The 22,616-nt window shown below is 36.1% G+C and overlaps 1 protein-coding gene and 1 pseudogene across 37 annotated transcripts in view; one reads left to right on the forward strand and one right to left on the reverse strand.

Moving 5' to 3' along the window:
• Positions 1 to 22,616, reverse strand: part of RIMS2 (regulating synaptic membrane exocytosis 2) — a 621,959-nt gene that overhangs the window by 293,184 nt on the left and 306,159 nt on the right. For 27 of the 37 annotated variants that reach the window (XM_047783463.1, XM_047783458.1, XM_047783440.1 and 24 more), the window contains 2 exons: positions 1,992 to 2,059; positions 38 to 157 (listed from right to left, as the gene is read on the reverse strand). In XM_047783463.1, coding sequence (XP_047639419.1) covers positions 38 to 157; positions 1,992 to 2,059 — 188 coding nt within the window. Of the gene's footprint in view, positions 1 to 37; positions 158 to 1,649; positions 1,859 to 1,991; positions 2,060 to 22,616 lie in introns of all 37 variants that reach the window. The other 10 variants (XM_047783459.1, XM_047783448.1, XM_047783447.1 and 7 more) reach the window with 1 other exon arrangement.
• LOC125129114 (AP-3 complex subunit sigma-1-like) lies at positions 15,793 to 16,633 on the forward strand (annotated as a pseudogene).

The raw sequence follows: 22,616 nt of genomic DNA on the forward strand, positions 1-22,616 counted from the left end.
AGTACAGACGCAAAATCTCATAAATTTTGCCACATACCTTTAAGCCAAGCATTGCTCCTGAATCTCGAGATACAGTTCCATCTTTTAAACGCTTATTTAATAAAATGCGACCAATCAAACGATCTCCATCTTTAGATGGCTGCCACGTCACAGGGTGCTGGCATATTGCATCAACAAACACAAAAAATTAATGTTTTTTATGACAAATGACCCCTTATTTTACAATCTCTCTAAACTTCCAATTTCCAAAGTGTTATGATTACACAAACCAGTTTGCATTCAAAATACTGATCCAAAGGGTTTACTAATTTATAACTTAATTTTAATAATCTCAATTTTTTTCAAATTCCAGTTACTTCAGATTCTAACAGTGCCCTGATACAATACTGAAGTCATATAGTTCTACAAAATATGAGAAGTCTTGAAAATATATGCAAACTCTAATTTAGTGATCTACTCTACATGTTAGAAAGTAGAAATTCACAGATAAAAAAAAGACTGCAATTCTATGCAAGTGACCTCATTTAAAACTGAGAATTTAATCTTCAAATACTTTTGAAAGACTTTAAAGACTTTATCACAGTAAAAGTTAAAAGGTCAAACTATATTAAAACGTGAAATTTGAACCTCTGATGAGGGCTTTCTTGAAATAGGTTTCTAAATTAAAATGATAAAAAATACACCATCCCCAGTAACTTTCCAAATAAATGTGAATGGGAGAAATAGGCCTGATTCAAAAGGTGCGAAGAGATCATGTTTTCCACTTTTTGGAAGTTTCTTGATGCTTTCAGCTCTCCTATCTATTTGGTACATTAATTTTATTAGATAATTCAATGGTATCCATTGTTAAAAAAAAAAAACCTTGAAAATATTAGTTGTTTATCTCAGGGCAGAACCAAGCCATTTATAAATCATGATATCATTCCACTATATGAATTATATACGAAATAAAGTAAATGATTTGTGTAATCACAGTTTCATATTTTTCTCAAAGTAACATGCACATCTTCATGCAAAATTTAGCAAGCAAAAGACAAGTTCCAATAAATCACATCAATATGGTAAAAAGATTTCAAAATTCTCACTATACTAAAAGCAAAAATAATAAATACCAAAGCAGATGGCAATGGTCCTAATACTAATTAATACTACATTAAAATGCTATGACAATAAAACAAAAGAGCAAAATGACAGTGAAAGGGAAAAAAGAAAAACAACTTTTTCTGTGCAAACAGACCCAATTATCTCCCTTTTGCCTGGGATTCAAACTATTAATAATTTAATTTTCATCCCAAGGAAAATATATGCAAGCAATCGAATAAGCCAATCCAAAAAATTCTTTATATTTGTGGTATATAATAACATTACAAAGTTCTTTCGTGTGACCATAAACAAAACAATCCTTTGTTCCTAATTTTTATTTTCATTTACTTATTTTTGGATATGCTGTCAAGCAACAAAAACAGCAAGCAAGCAAGAAGTATTTTGGTTGGTTTGTTTGGTTTTGTTTTTCTTTTCTGCACCTTAAGAAATGCTACATTGACCCTTGAAATGTCCTGTCCTTTTATTATGTTCCCTTTGAATGAGTGACAGAGAGCAAACGAAGACCAAATGAGCAGGTTAAAAGGCAGGCTCCACAATCTCAGTACCTTATCACTATGGCTATGCTCCTCGTTAAGGGTTGTGCTACTACACGTATCTACCCCAGAGTCCTTAATCTGAGGTTCAGACCATTCCAAATCCTCTTCCAAAGAGTGGCCACCAAAGTACATCATTTTCTTTTGTCTCCCAGACCTGGTGTTAGAATCCGACAAAACTGCCTGCTCACTAGTTTTTCTTTTTCCCTTTTGACTGTCCCCTACAGGTGTGGGATAAAAAAATAAAATAAAAAAAAATAAAGGAAACAAAAAAGAAAACATGCAAAGGTGTAAATCAAAAAGGAAAACTGAAATGATAACATAAATTAAATAGTAAGGCTCCACATGTCTCACCAAAGACATTGGGGATGCCTCACTGCTATGCCAAGACGTATGGTCCAACCAGTTGTAATCCATGTCTCCTGTGAGAGTCAGACAGACAAAAGAGTGAAGTAAAGGAGACGGCGAAAGAAAAGACAAAGACATAATAAACATTTTAAACTGTGATCCTTTCTGGTTTCAAGAACTCAAGCACTCGCTACAGTATACCAAGAAAAAGCTAAGATTTCAAACAAGTAAAATCTATAGAAAGCAGAATATACAGTTTATGTACTCTAGACAGACCCTACAGAACAAAAGTGCTACCAGAAGAGAAAAGGCTAATAATAAACAAAAATAGAAATGAAAAAACTATATATTCTGAAAAAGAAAAAGACTATCAGGTATGTCTGTTAATTCATGCTATTTTTTTCATGCTGGCCTACAGACATGAGTTTCTTCTGCAAAGATTAAGGAACATTTTAAAACTTTAACAGTGGTCTGATGATAACCACCACTATGAAAAGTTAAAGTAATTAAATGATGTTTCTAGAATGTCATATGATATTCTTTATAATACTGAAGCCTCCTAAAAAAATGTGAGTGATTAAAAAAAGATTAACTGCATATGAAAATGATAAAACAGGGTCATTCAATTTCTATTAATAAAAATAAAATAAACCTTATTTAAATATCATGAATTATTTAATATTACTTTGAAATAATTTTAAAGTTTTTTTCAAAAATTTCATTCTCACAAAAAGTAAATTTTCTTTTAAAATAATTTTGTCAAACAAAGTTATATAATGGCAATTAAGAATGAATACCCATTTCCCAAACTTATGTGCTGCTTATTTGCCTTACCTTTGAAAAAGGAATTGTTTAGTCTATATGTGCACATATTATCTTTTTAAGTTCTAGTCATACTATCACTTATTTTAAAAATGTTTACTAAACACCTTCTATTTGCCGGGTATTGTGCTAAGTCTAAAGTAAGGGGTAAAACAATGAGACATGGAACAGAGTGGAGATAAAAACAACAAACAGATCATCAGTGTCACACGGGAGAGTACAAATCAGGAAAGAGCACAGTAACATCTAATTTAGATCTGGGGTTCAGCAAACTCCTCTAAAGAAGTAATGTGCAAGATGAGAACTGAACTATGTGACCTAAAGGACAGGCAATGATTTTGGCAGATGGAAAGCAGAGGAAAGAGCATTCCAGGAAAAAGTAACAAGATGGTACTGTAAAAAGATTGATGAATATCAGTGTGTCTGAGCCAAAGGAATGAAGGAGAATACAGTGCTAAATAAGACTGTTGAGGCAACATACACCAGTTTAGAGAGGGCTTTTTATGCCATATTAAAAATAATAGAATTCATTCATTGAAGGATTTTAAGAAAGATGGTGATTATCTGACTTACATTTTAAAAAAGATGAATATAAGTACAAACTATAGATTGGGCTGGAAGACTCCATAATTTAAAAGACAGTTACAGTAATTCATGGGACAGGTGGTTACGGCTTCAGCGTAGGTGATGGCAATAGACAGGGTAAGAAAAGATGGACCTGAGAGATGTTTTGGAGGTAGAAATAAGAGTGTTAAGAAAGACTAAAGCATCAAGAATCACTCCCAGGTTTCTGGCATTAAAGAGTGTATGGAAGGAAAGACCTCATATGAGAGGAAGAGCACTTTTTATTAGGAAAGGGAGAGAAAAGAATTACTTTATTTCACAGAATTGATGATGTCATCGACAATAAGATTCATAGACTCATAGATATTAAAATGACAGAAATATGCATTTTAGAATTTAGGAAACATGTTAATTGATTTTATTGTGTGTGTGTGTGTGTGTGTTTTTTGCCTTTTTTCTAGGGCCGCTTCCCGCGGTACATGGAGGTCCCCAGGCTAGGGGCTTAATTGGAGCTGCAGCCGCCGGCCTATGCCACAGCCACAGCAATGCAGGACCCAAGCTGCGTCTGTGACCTACACCACAGCTCACGACAACGCCAGATCCCTAACCCACTGAGCAAGGGCAGGGATTGAACCCACAACCTCATGGTTCCTAGTTGGATTCATTAACCACTGTGCCACTACAGGAACTCCCCGGTAAGTGATTTAGATATATTATTCCAAATACCTATAAGTTACTCCAGCGGGCATATAAGAAATCAATTGGTTAAATTATAATAAAGCTTAGAAGGAAAGTCTGAGCTGGAGACATAAATTGGGAATTATTAGCATGTAGACAGGAATCTAACTGGATCATTTAGGAACCGAGGGTAAAGTAAGATATGAAGAAGATCCAGATTGAATTCTAGCAGAGTTTGATTTGAGATGAGAGACAGAAAAACAGAGAGAGCATGGAGAGATAAAAAAGAAGAGAGGAAGCTGGAGGTCTCCAGATGAAGTAAAAAGAATTTCTTAAGCAGAAGGAGAAATCAACCGTATAATGATTTCTACACATCTGGGAGGATAAGGAACTGACAAGTGTACATTTGATTTGGTAATATGGATATAAGGAATGATATTGGAAAAATCACTCTAGAGAGAATGATGAAATTAAAATCAGACCAAAGTAAATAAAGAGTCAAAGGGAAATGACAAAATAGAAAAACTGTGTAGATGAATGGTTCACAAAATCCCTAAAACAGCATAATCAACATGACCTGGGTACTTGTTAAAAATGCAAATTTCTGGGTACCACCTAGACTTAGAAGCAATGTGGGTGAGGCCTAGCAATCTGGTTTAACAAGCCCATCAGATGATTATGATTGCAAGTTTGAGAACCAGAAGACACAATTCTTTTGGGAAGTTTACTTGTGAAGGATGATGAAGCTGTGCTAACACACAGAAAACTCAATTTGTAGAGGGGAAAAAAAAACCGATTCTTCAACTTCTGAACTAGAGAAGTGCTTCCCAACCCTTTTCATGACACTAATAGATAATTAAGATTTTACAGCTACCCAAAAAACTAGGCATATTTTTATCTTGGAAAACTGCTCTCCTTTTAAAATATGCTATTATTTCATGACAAACCATTGATAAATTCTCCGAACTGGATTAATATAACATGCAGACTATAAATGAAAATTCTTGGCTGGTTTATGTGAAGATGTGAGAATTCAGCTTGCAACCTCTCTTCTCACCCAACACTTGCAAACTAACAAAAATGCAGTTATGTAGTTTTTCCCTCTATAAATAAATAAGAAATCAGCTCTTAAACCGCTTGAAACTAAAGCAAAAATCTCTGATAAAAAAAAAATGTACCATATAGGCTAGGCCCTCAGTAAATATTTTTTAAATGAGTAAGTATTAGTATTACTGTAAGAATTAAATAAGGTAATCAATGTAAAACATACAAGAAAAATAGTCCTAATCTCCTAGAACTATCAGTATTTAGAAAATAATACCAATCACTTAATATTCTTATTTTGTATAGCTTCAAGGGGCAGAACTAAGGTAATAAAATATCCTTCCTATAGTAGTACCAAAAATATACTGCTGAATTTCCAGTTCTAGAACAAGAAATAGAAGACAAAAAGAACCAAATGGAAATTTTAGAACTTTTTGAAAAATCACTAGAATTTGAAAAGCAAATGGTTGGTTTCAACAAAAGAATGAAAAGGATGGAGGAACAACAATGAACTTGAAAACACAACAGAAATTACCCTATTTGAAAAACAAAGATAAAAAAGACTACAAAATAAAATATACAGAGCCTCAGGGACTTGAGGGATTATAATAAAAGACATATGTGATTATAGTTCCAGGAGAGGAGAAAGATGGGGCTTAAAAATTGTTTGATGATACAATGACTAAAAATTTCCCAAATTTGCAAAACATATAAGCCTACTCATTCAAGAAACTACATAAGCCCCCAAATAAGAAATATGCAAAGAAATCTGTGCCAAGACATATCATAATTAAACGAAAACCTAAAGACAAACTATCTTGACAGCAGCAAGAAAGAAACAATACCTTATCTAAAGAAGAAAAACAATTCCAATGACAGTGATAAAATCTCTCATCAGAAACTTCAGAGGCCAAAAAAGAAGTGGAGCAATAGTTTTCTTTTTTTGGGGGGGGGGGGAACAATAGTTTTCAATTGTTGAAATAAAAGAAAAGTCAACTCTGAATTCTAAATATGGTAAAATTATCTTTCAGGAATGAATGAGAAATAAAGACATTCTCAAACAAAAGAAAACTAAGAGAATTTGTCACCAACAAACTTACTGTAAAAGAATGGCTAAGGAAGTTCTGGAGTTTTTGTTTAGGGAAACAAAAAGAAAAGAAAAAGAATGAACTTGGAAATTCTAAGAAGGAATAAAGAACATGGTAAATAAAAATATGGGAAAATACAATAGACTGTTCTTCTCCTCTTTAGTTTTCTAAATTATGCTGATGTTAGAAGCAAAAAGTATACATTGTCTGATGTGTCTTTCAACATACACAGAAGAAATATTTAAGGTAATTACACTATTAACAGGGAAAGGTAAAAAAGTATGAAAGATTTCTACATTTCACTCTAACTAGTAAAATGTCAACACCTGTAGGACATTGTGTAACATAGAACCCAGAGCAACTTCTTAAAAAAAAAAAAATCTTGGCAAAGAAATATACTCAAGGAATTCCTGCTATGGCTCAGCAGGTTAAGAACCTGATGCTGTCTCTGTGAGGACCTTACTCAATGTGTTAAGGATTCGGCATTGCTGCAAGCTGCCACATAGGTCGCAGATGTGGCTCAGATCTGGTATTGGCTTGTAGCTGCAGGTCAATTTGACCCCCAGCCTGGGGACTTCCATATGCCTTAAGTGCAGCAAAAAAAAAAAAAAAGGAGAGAAAAAAATATACTCCAAATCATTGAAGATGAATCAAAATGTAATCCAAAAAAAGAGTTCGAGTGACCTAGAGAAAGGCAAGAAAAAGAAAACAGAAAATAAAAAAAGGAACAAACAGAAAAAAAGAATATGGCAAACAAGAAAAGTAGAGACCAATATTCCTTATGAATATAGACACACAAATTCTTAACAGGATATTATCAAATAAAATTCAGCATACATAAAAAGAATTATACACTCTAACCAAATGGAAGTTATTGCTAAAATGCAAGGCTGGTGGAATATTAAAAAAAAACAATATAAGTATTGTATCCACAACTTAAAAAAGAAAAATAACATGATCTTATTCATTGATGCAAAAAAAAAATTCATGATAAAAAAATTTTTAGAAAACAAGAAAGGAGAACTTGCTCAAATAAAAGACAATAAAACTTAAGGCTAAGTTTTAGCTTACTAGCAGTTTAACCTTAATTGCAATTAAATCTAAGCTTAACCTTAATGGCAAAAAGCTCAATGTTTTCAGGTAAAGAGAAATTTTTTTTTGTTTTTTTAGGGCCACCCCAACGGCATATGGAGGTTCCCAGGCTAGGGGTCCAATCGGAGCTGTAGTCGCCAGCCTATGCCAGAGTTACAGCAATGCAGGATCTGAGCTGCATCTGTGCCCTACACCACAGCTCATAGCAATGCCAGATCCTTAACCCACTGAGTGAGGCCAGGGAGCAAACCCACGTCCTCATGGATGCTAGTCAGGTTCGTTAACCACTGAGCCATAATGGGAACTCCCGAGAAATTTCTTTATTTCTAATAGCCAAAAAGTAGAAATAAGCCAAATGTCCTTTAATATGCAAATGGCTAAACAAACCGTGTGTATACATATCATGGAATACTACTCAGTAATAAAAAGGAAAAAACTACTGACACCTACAACATAGATGGACCCGAAGGGTGATATGCTGAATTTTTTTTTAAAAAATCACAAAATACCATATACTATACAATTCCCTTTACATAACATTCTCTAAATGATAACATTAAAGAAGTGGAGAATAAATTAGCGGTTGGCAGAGGTTAGGGATGGGCGGAGTAGGAAGATGTTACCATAAAGATGTAGCAAAAGGAAGGTCTCTGTGATGGTATAGTAGCTTTATATTTTTATAATAGTGGGGATTACGTGAATCTACGTGATAAAACCATACAAATATTGTTTCAATGTCAGTTTCCTGGTGTTGATGTTGTACTTCAGGTATATAAGATGTAACTACTGGGGGGACCTACTTGAAGGGCGCATGGGATCTCTCTGTACTATCTTTGAAACCTCTTGCCAATATATAATTATTTCAAAATTAAAAAGGAAAAATAATGTGTTGCTGTTTTCATGGTTATTGATAATCTCATCACTGGAAGTGCTCAAAGACAAGTTGGCATATTGCTTGTCTGCATGACATAGAGAAAAACTGGTGCTTCAAGAAAGTTACATGAAGGAGTTCCCGTCATGGCGCAGTGGTTAATGAATCCAACTAGGAACAATGAGGTTACGGGTTCGATCCCTGGCCTTGCTCAGTGGGTTAGGGATCCGGCGTTGCCGTGAGCTGTGGTGTAGGTCGCAGATGTGGCTCAGATCCCGAGTTGCTGTGGCTCTGGTGTAGGCTGGTGGCTACAGCTCCGATTCAACCCCTAGCCTGGGAACTACAATGCCATGGAAGTGGCCCTAGGAAAGGCAAAAAGACACACAAAAAAAAAAAAAGAAAGAAAGAAAGTTATATGAAAAGCACACTAACTCTGGGAGTGCCCCTCGTAGCTCAGTGGTAACGAACCTGACAAGTACCAATAAAAACACGGGTTCAATCCCTGGCCTCACTCAGTGAGTTAAGGATCCAGCATTGTGGTGAGTCCTCCAATTCGACACCTGGCCTGAGGAACTTCCATGTGCCTCAGGTGCAGCCCTAAAAGAGATCTCCCCCACCAAAAAAACCCCACTAAATCCTACAGAATTCTGATATTCACTGATTCTATTAGTTCAAATTAAACACATTTAAAAGAAGAAAAAAAGGGAGTTCCTGTCGTGGCGCAGCAGAAACGAATCTGACTAAGAACCATGATGTTGTGGGTTCAATCCCTGGCCTCGCTCAGTGGGTTAAGGATCCTGTGTTGCTGTGGCTGTGGCATAGGCCGGCAGCACCGATTAGACCTCTAGCCTGGGAACCTCCATTTGCTGCAAATGCATCCCTAAAAGGACCCAAAAAAAAAAGTAAACATAAAACCTAGTTAAAAATAATCAAAAGATTCAAACCTTAAGCTAAGATTTTCTCCTTCACTTATCTCTACTACAAAATATAAACAAACTCAGTGGTACATGTGTTTGTGTTGTGTGTTAGATGCATAGAGGGAAAAAAGTTCAGATATTCTAACATTTTCCCTCCAGTCATTAAGTGAATGCAAAGGTTTATTAAGTGCTGGGTTTGTTTGTTTTTTTTTTTTTTGTCTTTTGTCTCTTTTTAAGGCCGCACCCGAGGCATATGGAGGTTCCCAGGCTAGGGATCTAATCAGAGCTGTTGCTGTTGGCCTACGCCAGAGCCACAGCAACGCAGGATCCCAGCCATGGCTGTGACCTACACCACAGCTTATGGCAATGCTGGATCCTCAACCCACTGAGTGAGGCCAGGGATCGAACCCACAACCTCATGGTTCCCAGTAGGATTCATTTCCACTGAGCCACAACAGGAACTCCAAATAACTGTTTTATGTCACAGTTTTTCATTAGTTTAGGTTAATAAGTATTTTTATTTAAATCACATACTCTACAAAGGTATTTTTGACATCTTTATTTTAACTTAGTCATGTTTATAAAATCACAACACGTTGTTGCAACATAAAGTTTTACAGCTGGAGCCACAAAACCTATGTTAAAGTACTGGCTCCACTCCTTATTAATTTTATGAATTGAGCAAGTCACATGATACATTAGGCCTCATTTACTCATCTGTATAAAAAGAGATTAATTGTGATATCTCACAGGCTGTTGAAATGTTCAAGTTAAGATAATGGTCATGAGAGTGCTTGGTAAATTATAGAGCCATCCCAAGGTGGATGGTATCATAGCCATCTTCATCATTATTAAAATAAAGTGATCATAATTTTCATTCTAAATAGACATAGGAAATTCATCTATGACCCTTTTATTTTTCCTCTCATTTCTTTTCTTGGTATTTTACTTTCTTCCTCAGCTCCTCAGGTTATATGTATCAGCATTTCCCAAGAGGAAAAACTGGTACTGCAAAATGTTAATATGCTTAAATGATATACAAATCACCTAGCAAAATAAGCTTTGAAAATTCTGGATTAAATGTAATTAAATAGATTTCCTGAATGCAAAATTTTCCTATGGTAATGAAATATGCTTCTTTCCAAGAATTATGTAACATACAGTTTCCACAAACTTAATTGGAAAGCTAACCTTTCTCACAGGACAAGTGTCAAGGAACTCTATTTTGATATATAATGCTGAAACCTTCCTGAAGGGTCATTTTTCCTAAGATAGCCTTTAAAACTGATGATAAGGCTTAAGTCCTTCAAGAAAAATGTTCAGTATTAAGGAAGACTAAAAGCCTCAAGTTTAAAAAACAAAAAGTTATACGTAGAGAATATTATCTAAGGCAATGGTTTTCAAACTATGTTCCATGGAGTAGCTTCAGAGACAACTGTTGGGAAGTGGCTGAACTGATTCTAAGGTAATACTCATAGTCATCACAGGATAGTGTTCATGCCTTTGTGAAGGATCTGTGACTTGCTCCTAATCAAGGTGGTGGGAGGGCAAAGTGATAGGATGTCACTCTCAGGATATCATTAATAGGATTGTCTAGCTAGTCAGCTTGCTCTAAGATGCCCTCTGCCAACTCCATGAAGTAAGCAGTCATGATGAAGCCCATGTGGCAAGGACGAGCAGGCAATCTTTAGGAACTGAGGGCACTGCCTAGGAACTTCAGGTACCATCTAGTCACAGAGAAATGAATTCTGCCAACAATCTCATTGAATTTGAGGTTAGATTCTTCCCCCATCAAGCCTCTAGGAACAAAGCCTAGCTAACAGCCTGACTACAGCTTCAAGAACCTAAGCTGAGCACCCAGTGAAGCCATGCTGAGACTCCTAAACAACAAAAATTATAGGGTGGTGAATGTGTGTTGTTTTAAGCCACTGAGTTTGTGATAATTTGCTCCTAATGCATTGCCAGCTCTGAAAGCAGATTTTAAAGATAGAGACCAAACCATAAAAGTCAGTAGATCTAAAGGGCAAGATGCGCTTCAATCAAGACTCAAGCTCCAAAACAAAACCAAGTCTAGCTAAAAGGCAATATTTGAAATAACGAAGATAGAGAATTCTCCATAATTAGCTTTTTAAAAAAAAAAAATCCTGATCCTTTGGTATTACCAATGTATTCTTCTTTAATAACATGTAATTGATCATTGTGTATATTGTACACATTAGAACTCATATTAATGATCACACACTGTGAAATTGTTTTAGGATTTGTGGATGTAAAGAGACCTCGGGAAACTTATATTCTAGAAAGGTAGACAGGTAAAATATAAAACAGCAAGCCTTAAAGTAATATATACCCAGGCTATACTATTTCATTATAGCTAAGTTACTATCAACTATAGCATATACAATTATTATTATTATTATTATTATTATTATGTCCACACCTAGGGCATATAGAAGTTCCCAGGATGGGAGTCAAAATGGAGCTGCAGCTGCTGGCCACAGCAACACAGGATCCAAGACATGGTCTGTTCCCTGTTAAAGGCTTCAAGTCCCCTTCAAGGAGATTAAACCCAAAAGCCTCTGCCATGTGTCACCGTAATGCCCCTTCGCCCACCTTGAGCAGCCTGGGCTGCTCACTCCCTACTTGGGAAAGAATACCACCCATTCCTCACCCCGCCTCTATATAATCTGTTCCCCATGCAAATAAGGTATCTTGCTGGAAACCAGTCAGAAGATCAGATACGCCCCATACAGAAATCAAACAACACTCAGCCCTTACGCAAGGCCCAGGGGGTTGGGGCAGGAGAAATTGGGTCCCCACTCAGGTCCACAGCATGGGGATATAAAAACAATTGTAAAGCAAGGTGGGCCCTCTTTTTTGCCTGCACACCCATGCACATGAGCCCTGTGCACTCTTGTGCCCTTTCTCTGAAAATGTACTTTCACTTTAATAAATTTGTAAAACACCCACCATTTCAATGTTTTGTTATGGCAGAGCAGGGACCGAGGAAACTGCAATTTTATCATTCTGGAACAAACTATCTAGCACTACCTACACCACAGCTCAGGGCAACACCAGATCCTTAACCCACTGAGCAAGGTCAGGGATTGAACCTGCATCCTCATGGATCCTAGTCAGGTTCTTAACCACTGGGCTACAATGGAATTCTGCAATTATTTTATATATCACTAGAAAGGAAAAAAATGATGCTACTAAACAATGACAATCACTGGACAGCAAAAAGAATATTTAGAATTTTAAAAAGAATTTATATTTTCAAAATATTACAATGTAGACAATTTGCTTCTTAGGGTGAAAAAATTACGGCATTTCATGGGAAAAATGTTGATTGTTCAGAAAGGAGAGAGATTTTAAAACTTAAGAAATGCTTCACTATAGAAGTGATATTTAAACTGTATCTTGAAAGATGAGTTAAGATTTTACTTACTGAATGATTTTACTTTCTTAGAGGAAAACAACAGGTATAATCCTGGCATAAAAAGAGAATACATCAAAATACTGCTGCTAATAGGAACATATATAATATGTTTGGCAGGCAGTAGAATATTAACAAGTAACCTTTTCTTAATCCTGTAATTGGATGTTGTTTCATGACCTGCATCAGTAGCTCTCAATCACAATGTTGTAACACAGGTATAAAGGGTGCCATGAGTAATGCCATGACTGATAAAAAACATAGTTTACAAACTAAACTTTAAAATAGAATAAATTTAAAATCAGAATAATTTTTCAACCTTGTATTTACATTAATGTAAATCTCATTTAATGTCTTAAATGAAAAGGAAAGAAATAAAGCTGAAAAAAGCAATTATTATTTTTTTCTTTTTCTTTTTTTTTTTCTTTTAGGGCCGCATCCACAGCATATGGAAATTCCCAGGCTAGGGGTCTAATTGGAGCTATAGCCACTGGCCTATACCACAGCCACAGCAACCTCAGATCCAAGCCGCATGTGTGACCCACACCACAGCTCACAGCAAAGCTGGATCCTTAACCCACTGAGTGAGGCCAGGGATCAAACCTGCGTCTTAATAGATGCTAGTCAGATTTGTTTCTGCTGAGCTACAACGATAATGCCTGAAGAAAGAAATTATAAACTCAAAATGGATTAAAGACTTAGATATAAGACCAGACACTATAAAACGCTTAGAGGAAAACATAGGCCAAACACTCTCTGACATAAACGACAGAAACATCTTCTCAGATCCACCTCTTATAGTAGTGACAATAAAAACAAAAATAAACAAATGGGATCTAATTAAACTTAAAAGTTTCTGCACAGCAAAGGAAACCCTAAACAAAACGAAAAGATAGCCCACAGAATGGGAGAAAATCTTTGCAAGTGAATCAACTGACAAAGGATTAATCTCCAAAATTTATAAATAACTTCTGCAGCTCCATACCAAAAAAAAAAAAACAAACAACCCCATCCAAAAATGGGCAGAAGATCTAAACAGACAGTTCTCCAAAGAAGACGTACAGATGGCCAAAAGCACATGAAAAAATGTTCAACATCGCTCATCATTAGAGAAATGCAAATCAAAACCACTCTGAGGTACCACCTTACACCAGCCAGAATGGCCATCATCCAAAAATCTATAAACAATAAGTGACGGAAAGGGTGTGGAGAAAAAGGAACCCTAGTACACTATGGGTGGGATTGTAAATTGGTGCAACCACTGTGGAAAGCAGTATGGAGATTCCTCATAAAACTAGACATAGAACTACCATTTGATCCAGCAATCCCACTCCTGGGCATCTATCCAGAGAAAACCAAGACTGGCAAAAACACATGTACTCCGATGTTTGTTGCAGCACCAGTTGCAATAGCCAAGACTTGGAAACAACCTAAATGTCCATTGACAGAGGAGTGGATCAAGAAGATGTGGTACATATACACAATGGAATATTACTCAGCCATTAAAATGAACGAAATACCAGCATTTTTAGCAACATGGATAGACCTAGAAATTATAATGCTAAGTAAAGTCAGCCATACAATGAGACATCAACAACAAATGCTTTCACTGACATGTGGAATCTGAAAAAAGGACAGACGGAACTTCTTTGCAGAACAGATGCTGACTCACAGACATTGAAAAACTTACAGTCTCCAGAGGAGACAGTTTGGGGGGTGGGGGGATGTGCTTGGGTTATGGATGGAAATCCTGTGAAATTGGATTGTTATGATCATTATACAACTACAGATGTGATAAATTCATTTGAGTAATAAAAAAGAAGAGAGGAAAAAAAAGAAAAAGAAATTATAAATTGCCCATTATCAGCAGGAAAAGATTATGACCTGAATATGAATTATGTATCATACTGTTAAAATGTTTGGGAATTGTTGATCTTTACTATCAATTCACATAACTAATCTCAACAAATGTGAGACATTAATTGCTTTATGAATTACCAAGAGAAAAAAAGTAAAATGCTGCCAATTCTGTCCTAGTTTCAGAGATGACAGAAGTGTGAGGAAAATGTTGATTTGATGAAATACTATACTTTATTCCCGGGAGTACTCAAAGAGAATTATTAATCAGAAGATAAGAATCAAATCCACTTTGGGCACTAACTGGATTATGACCTGAAGCCAATCATTTCACAAAACACATCAATTTTTGCAAAGATCCTTTCCCTTCTAATACAGTGTGATTAGTGAATAAAAGACTGACTGAATACCTATACTTTATAACCTATGATACCACGCCACCCTAAGGTTTTATGTAGAATCGAAGCCTCATTTCAGAGGTTTTATTCAATAATAACAATAACCCTTACTGAGTGCTTACTCTGTGCCAGAAATTGAGACAGTCACTAGGGTGGAATGGTTTTTTCCAAGAGTGGCAACACCATTATATATCCCATCCCTCATGTTCTTACAATGTGACAGTGACACTACTGCTCTATTGAGAGGACACTGTCTATATGTTCTCCCCTTGAACCTTGAATTCTAGGACCAACAGAATGTGGTGAAAGTTACACTTCTGTCTTCTGAGTCTAGGTTTAAAAGGACAGCCTGGTTTCCTCCTGACTCTCTCTCCAGACACATGCCTTGGGAGCTGCAAATCCTATGTAAGAAATACATGTATCTAGGGAAAACCAAAAAACCACACTGACTATTGTCCATCAAAATTTCTAACCAGGTCAGTTTTTATTGCTTTTAGGTAACCATGCTACGTTTCCTTAGTTCATTATCACCACCATCCTCCTGGATAAGAATTTCACATTTTCTCTATCCATAGAACTTTGATCTCATCCCCTCATCCTGATTCTCAGTAATAGTCTTGCTACCTTTTCCACTTCCAGGAAAAAAAAAAAAATTAGATGAAATGTTCCACACTTTTGGAACCAACAATTACCAACATCTATTTTCATATTTTCTACCTTCCTTCCTATTATTATAAATAAACTGTTCCTGCCCCTTTAGAAACTCATCCCACCTACTAATGCACTAAATCCCATCTTCTTTCACTACTTAAGGATAAGGCTCAAACAACTGTGCTCTCTCTCTCTCTCTAGCATCAACAAATTATTCTTGTGAGAACAGAGATATACTGTCTTACCCCTTTAAAAAAAAAAAAAACAAAAACAAACCCCTCTAGGGGTTGGGTGGGGAAGGATTGCCAGTGAGATCCCAAGATTCCGCACTGCTCTAGAGCCCAACCCTGCCCTGGCCCCCAGCTCCCACAAGTGGGCCCAGCTTAGCCATGATCAAGGTGAGCCTCATCTTTACTAACCAGGGAAGCCACGGCTCTCCAAGTTCCACCAGTCCTACAGTGAAGATACACAACAACAAATCATCAGAGACATTCCACTTAGTATCTAAGAGAAATGAAAATGTTTGTAATTTCCTAGGAGGATTACTGATTGGAGGATCTAACAACGAACAGATTTATAGACATCATGCAACATTATTTTGTTTTCTGTGTGGATTCTTCAGAAAGTGAACTTGACATCTTAGATCTAATTCAAGTATTTGTAGAAGCATTAGACAAGTGTTTTGAAAATGTGTGTGAATTGGATTTAATTTTCTATGTAGATAAGGTTCACAGTATTCATGTAGAAATGGTGAAGGAAGGAATGGTATTGGAAACCAACCTGAATGAGATTGTTACACAAATTGATACAGAGAACAAACTAGAGAAACATGAGGCTGGCTTAGCAGGAGCTCTAGCCTATGCTGTTATCAGCTATTAAGAATATGAGGAGTTTCTGTCGTGGCTCAGTAGTTAACGAACCTGACAGCATCCATGAGGATGAGAGTTAAATCCCTGGCCTCGCTCAGTGGGTTAAGGATCCAGCATTGCTGTGAGCTGTTGCGTGGGTAGCGGATGCGACTTGGATCCCACATTGCTGTGGCTGTGGTGTAGGTCAGTGGCTACAGCTCCGATTCTACCCCTAGCCTGGGAACTCCATATGCTGAGGGTGCGGCCCTAAAAGACAAAAGACAAAAAAAAAGAATATGAATCTTCCTGAGATCCCAAGAACTATTAATATTAACTTGGTGACATCAGTATAAAAGTGTCAAACTTTCCCTCTTTTAAATAAAAAAACTTAAAAGGCCACTCCCAGGTAAAATCCAGGGGAAAAGTCATCTAAGTAAATTTAACCATGCAGTTAGTTTAACCAAAAGTTCTCCTTTTTCCCCCTACTTCATTGGAATTTCCCCCTACTTCACTGGAGTTCACTGGCACAGTTAGGTTTGGAATCATCCATATGGAAGTCATCAATATATGTATAATATATAAACTGGATGAAACTACTGAGGGCATATGTTTCTAGGAAAAAGAAGAGATTGCAGATTAAGCCAAGGAATATTCTCACAATTAGAATGTGATGAGGAAAAGCCAGCCAAGGAAATTGAGAATAACTGGTCAGTGAACTAGGAGGAAAACCAGGAAGAAAGTGATATCCCGGAATCCACTAAAGAAAGGATTTCAAGACATACTGATTGTGTCAACTGCTGCTTAGGAGTCATTATGTACTTCTGATTACTGTTACTTAATATATTTAAAGTGGTGTGAGGTAATCTAGCTGATATGACATATCTTGCATCATAGGGATATTCACACTTAAAAATAACCTTAATTTCATATAAAGTCTACCAAAAGGAAATTTGCATGGGAAGGGTTGGAAGGGAATGGGCATTTGATTATATAATATATTTTCCTCTTCATTGTAGCTCTCAAGGTAGCCTAACATTAAACAAAAAGTATCTACACGGCCCTTCTAATTTTCTAGCATTAGAAACATATAACAGCACACACAATTCACTAGCATACCTGAAACACAGTAAATCTTGACAAAAGGTACCACACAAAAATGTCAAATGCACAAAGCAGGGACAGGCAACACAGAAGCAGAAGTGGAAGAGAAATGGAGAACAGGAAAGCTTTGGTAGGAAACCAGAAAGACACAGAGAAAAAGAGTACAGAGAGGGAGACGGAGTGAATGCGCAGTGGACGACATCTGAAAACTACAATTTCTGAACCAATTCAGCAAAAGGGTGACAGAAAAATAAAGCAAATTTCAATGACAAGAAATTTTTCAGAATACTTATTTAAGTATAATTGGATCACAAAAACAACTGCAGTTGTCTCAAAATAAAGTGAAGACTATTTAGTTTGCATTTAGTTTACTTTTATTTATCGCTTCAAATAAATCTGTCAAAATAAATGGTCAACACTTTCAATTATGAGCTAGAAATTAACCATTGGTCAAAACATGCCACCCATGTTTAAATACACCTGCCTGGCCTGTAATTCAAAATTAAAGTTGTCTTATTTAAAGATGGTACACATTTTCTCTACAAATAAATGTATTCCAATATAGCAATTTGGTAGTGTCAACATCACAAATGCATTCATTTTTTAATAAGTAAGCAGAAAAGGGAAAATTTTTATTCAGCATCCCTGAAGACGCTCTTCTTGTTTTACATAATATTTGCAAGTAGATATTTGAATCAGGGATCTTAGTTCGTTATTATTATTGACCTTTTGGAGATGAAAAGTTTTATTTTAAAAATTTTATTTTGAGCTAATGGCCATTTTACACTATAATGATATCCCTCTTTTGTGCAGAGTGCCACTGCATATGACTGCTTGCTATATTTTTATTTAGACCTTTTTATTTGTCTTTTTAGGGGCACACCCACAGCATATGAAGGTTTCCAGGCTAGGGGTCAAATCAGAGCTACAGCTGCCAGCCTACACCACAGTCATAGCAACGCGGGATCCAAGCTAAGTCTGTGACCTACATCACTGCTCACTGGCAATGCCAGATCCTTAACCCACTGAGTGAGGCCAGGGATCAAACCTGCAACCTCATGGATAATAGTCAGATTTGTTTCCACTGAGCCACGATGGGAACTCCTTGACTTCAACATTTTTAAAAATGTTTTGTACCTATTGGAAATAGTAATCACTTAAGTAGCCTGTCAAAAGTTTTCTCAAGGAATGAACTATTGCCCTATTAACTTTCATAAAAATGTTAGTCTTAGAACTTCCTAAAAGAACTGCTACATGTGTAAAATGCTTATTGCCAACTTGTAAAAGATTTTGGAAAGTTATATGATATGGTTAAGCCAGACATATCAAAAGAAAATAGTTAATGAATAATTTAAATTTATTTGAATTTTAATGAAAATACAAAGAAAGATGAAGCATAAGGCATGAAAGCATGAAAAAATCAACACCTTAGTAAATTTGGTGGAGTTGTGAGGAAAATGTTATAGGGAAATGAATGTTGTTATAAAGTAAATAAAGGATTTTTTAACATATTTTTGGCATTAAGTATGACCTATTTAATGCATAAGATTATATTCACAGTATTTTTTGATATGTACTCTGAGAGTACATAGGGTGTGGGGAATAATCACTACAAATGGAATATAGTAAGGCAACTTAATAGTTTCCTTTTTTCATTTTTATTGCATAAATATTATAGCCATACTAATGAAACTACATTATTTTTTTTGTTTGTTTTATAAACTGCTACCACTACTTCCACTTTATCCTTATTTCTTTCTGGTTTTATATGCATGTCATTTTAACATAGATGTAACTTTCAATTCAGCTTCTAAATTAAGTTTACATTATAGCCTGGATAATTTTCCTTGTTACCATAGTCTTCATAATTATCAACTTCAAATAGACTTCAGTGAATTTTTAACAACCTGTTTTCTAGGGGGAAAACAGGCCCTGTTTTATAACATTTGTCTAGTTCCATAGTGCAACTACCTTCACTCAAGCCAGTTTTGACCTACCAACACTGTATCATTGAATGTGGAGCTGGGAAAAGATCCACACAATTAGTTCTCACAAGTTGGAACAACTCAGCTCCAGTACATTATTTTTGGACATCTGAACTTCTTCCCTTTATGCAGTCTTATAACCCTTACAAAGAATATCTTATTTTGGCAGGCACAACTGGTTCTCTACCTAGCAATCACTTTCTATCCCTTTAGAACTGTGAACTCTAAGCCCGTATTGGTTAACTCCAGTGCCAGTGATTAGTTAGGAACTGGCATGAATAACCATTATGACCAAAAACACATGAAAAAGTACACAGAGGAAGCTTCTAGAAAAGCTTGCCTCAGTTTTAAAAGGGAATATGAGTACAGGATGCTTAAAATTGTTACATCCTTCTTATAGAAATAAAGGGAAAATACTGAGAACAAAATCTTAGTGGATGGAGTTGTAGACCACCCATATGAACCAACAGAACCACACTCACCCCTCAAGCTGCCACAGGTATTGCATACTCACTACTCATAGCTGAGTCCTTTACTCAAGAAGTTATGCTCCTTCCCCAGAGAACCCACATGGAGCTCTCCTGACCCCTGCCTCAATTAAGTCATCCCTGAAGATCTATACCAGCTTCAAATTACTGAGCTGCAACAGAGGTAATTACAGTAGTCCCCAAGGGGACAAATCTGTCTTTTGGAAGGACTAATATTCCTTGGGCTGTGGGATTAAGTACTGCCATATGGGTCAACTGGAAGCCCCTGAAAATATCCTCTCCAACTGACAAAGATTAAATAAAAAATGAGGATGCAAGATGACGCATCTTTATTTTTTATTCAACACATTATGTTCCCATTTTGTTTCATTTTATATTTTATGGAAGTATAACTGACTTGAAATAGTGATTCAATATTTTTTATACATTACAAAATGGTCAACAAAATAAGTCTAGCTACTAAATTATTTCGGTATTTTTGACTATATTCCACATAACAACCAATGGAGAAGAAAATTACACAGCTGAACCCTGCCTGAATTCCAGACTCACAAAATAATGATAAAGGAGGGATTTCTGGTTTAGTGCCTTGAAGTATCAACTAGTTCTCTTCACAAAACACCAAGTAGAAGCTTGGATGAAATTGTCAAAAACAAGAATGCATGGCTGTGGAAATCAAACAAAAGCACATAAAAAATTGAGAAAGATTCTGGAGTTTCAGATAATAGCAACAGAAGTCTGTCACCTTCTTAGCTGAGGTTGTTGGTCCCACAAGCCCCTTCTGGTACAGTACACACATGAAGGATCACTAGTTTTAGCAGTACAAGGCTGGCTCAGAAAACCAGCCGCTCTGTAACAGGAGCTTTGCTACTTGACTTGGGGTGGGATGATGGCTCTATCAGCTAGAAGAATAGGAAACTATGAGAGAAAGCCAGCAGCTCTGGCTACTAAGACTGCAGTCCTAAATAGGGTGAATGGCAGACCAGCCAGAATTTGATAGAGAAACTTTGTAAATGAGAGACCTACAGAAAAAAAAAAGCCTGATAAATTCTCCACAAATATCAGACTGACTAGGAAGTTATACCATGTTCAGGATAAATCCCCAGAGGTTCTAGTCGCAAGTAAAATGCAACTGACGTGAAAACCAGCTCTACTCTCAATGTGTCCCCAACATTATACACAGATTGATTAGCAAAGGGTGAAAGCCTTAAAAACTGAAGATATCTGAGAACAACTTCTGTCCAAATCTCTTGCTATGCAGACACAGGAGCAGCCCATAGGAAGGTAGTAAGACTCTTAACATGGAAAAAAATGCAATGACATGTATAAAGTGCTAAGAGAGAGGATAGAACTCTGTTAACCAAGAAATTTCTAACCAAAGAAATTATTATCCAAAAATGTAAATGAAATTTAAAAATTTTTCACAGATTAAAACAGGCATATGTCTTTTACACCACAGGATCTAAGACCTAGCTTAGGGGCTATAACTGGCTCCTTAAATTTGCTGAATCTAATAAATAAAAAAGTTATCACTTATTGTCACTTATAAAATTATTTTTTGGGAAAATACATAAAGGTTAAAATTAGAAACACATATTTCCTGTTTTTTCAGTAAAATTTGAAATGTTGCCCCTTTATATTATCTCAAGAATAGAATATGAGGCCCAAATTCTAGGGTTATCAAAACCAAGATATCCTTAATTACAAAGCAAAGGTCAATGGCCCCATGGAAAATAAATTTTTTCTTTAAAAATTTCCCAACATGTATGGATATATGACCACTTGCCAGGGCAGAGGGGAGAGGGAGTGGGATGGACAGGAAGTTTGGAGAAGGTAGATGCAAACCATTACATTTAGAATGGATAAGCAATGGAATCCTACTGTATAGCACGGGGAACTACGTCCAATCTCTTGGGTTAGAATATAACAGAAGATAGCATGAAAAAAAAGAATGTATATTATGTATGATTGGGTCACTTTGTTGTACAGCAGAAATTGAAGGAATATTGTAAATCATCTATACTTTAATAAAAAAAAATTAAAAAGACTCCCAACATGTAGGATATGCTGAAATAAAGTGGTTCTACAATCATCTCTTAGAAAAATTTTTAAACTCCATTGAACTGCTGATTCTGTCCACACTGTGTATACATTCATACATTCACATACACACACTTCTGTATCTGTGTACTATTTTGTAAAACATAAGCATACCTAAAAGCATTTGGTTTGAAGAGACTACAACATATTCCATTCATACTCATACTCATTTACTCTAAACCCAGAATTTTAAAATCCTTTTTTTTTTCCTATCATTTTAGGGATGCACCCATGTCATATGGAGGTTTCTAGGCTAGGGGTCAAATCGGAGATACAGCTGCCAGCCTGCACCACAGCCACAGCAATGTGGGATCCAAGCCGCATCTGCGACCTACATCACAGCCCCTGGCAACACAGACCCTTCATGCACTGAGCAAAGCTGGGGATCGAACCCATATCCTCATGAGTACTAGTTGGATTCATTAACCCCTGAGCCACGATGGGAACTCCTAACATCCTTTTATTCTCTTTTAGTTTTCTTTTCTTTTCTTTTTTTTTTTTTATGTCCTTCATCTCACATATAGTCTAACTTGTTCTTATCTTGATCATTCAATAAAGTTCACAATTTTCATAGATTTCACTATTTTATTCAACAATACATTATATGAATTAAGATAATAATTATACACTTCAAGATTGGGACAAAAAATAAGTATCAGGAGCATCTTAGATTCCTATGAAATGAAACTTT

The sequence above is a fragment of the Phacochoerus africanus genome, chromosome 6 (assembly GCF_016906955.1).
Source record: "Phacochoerus africanus isolate WHEZ1 chromosome 6, ROS_Pafr_v1, whole genome shotgun sequence".
Lineage (NCBI taxonomy): Eukaryota > Metazoa > Chordata > Mammalia > Artiodactyla > Suidae > Phacochoerus > Phacochoerus africanus.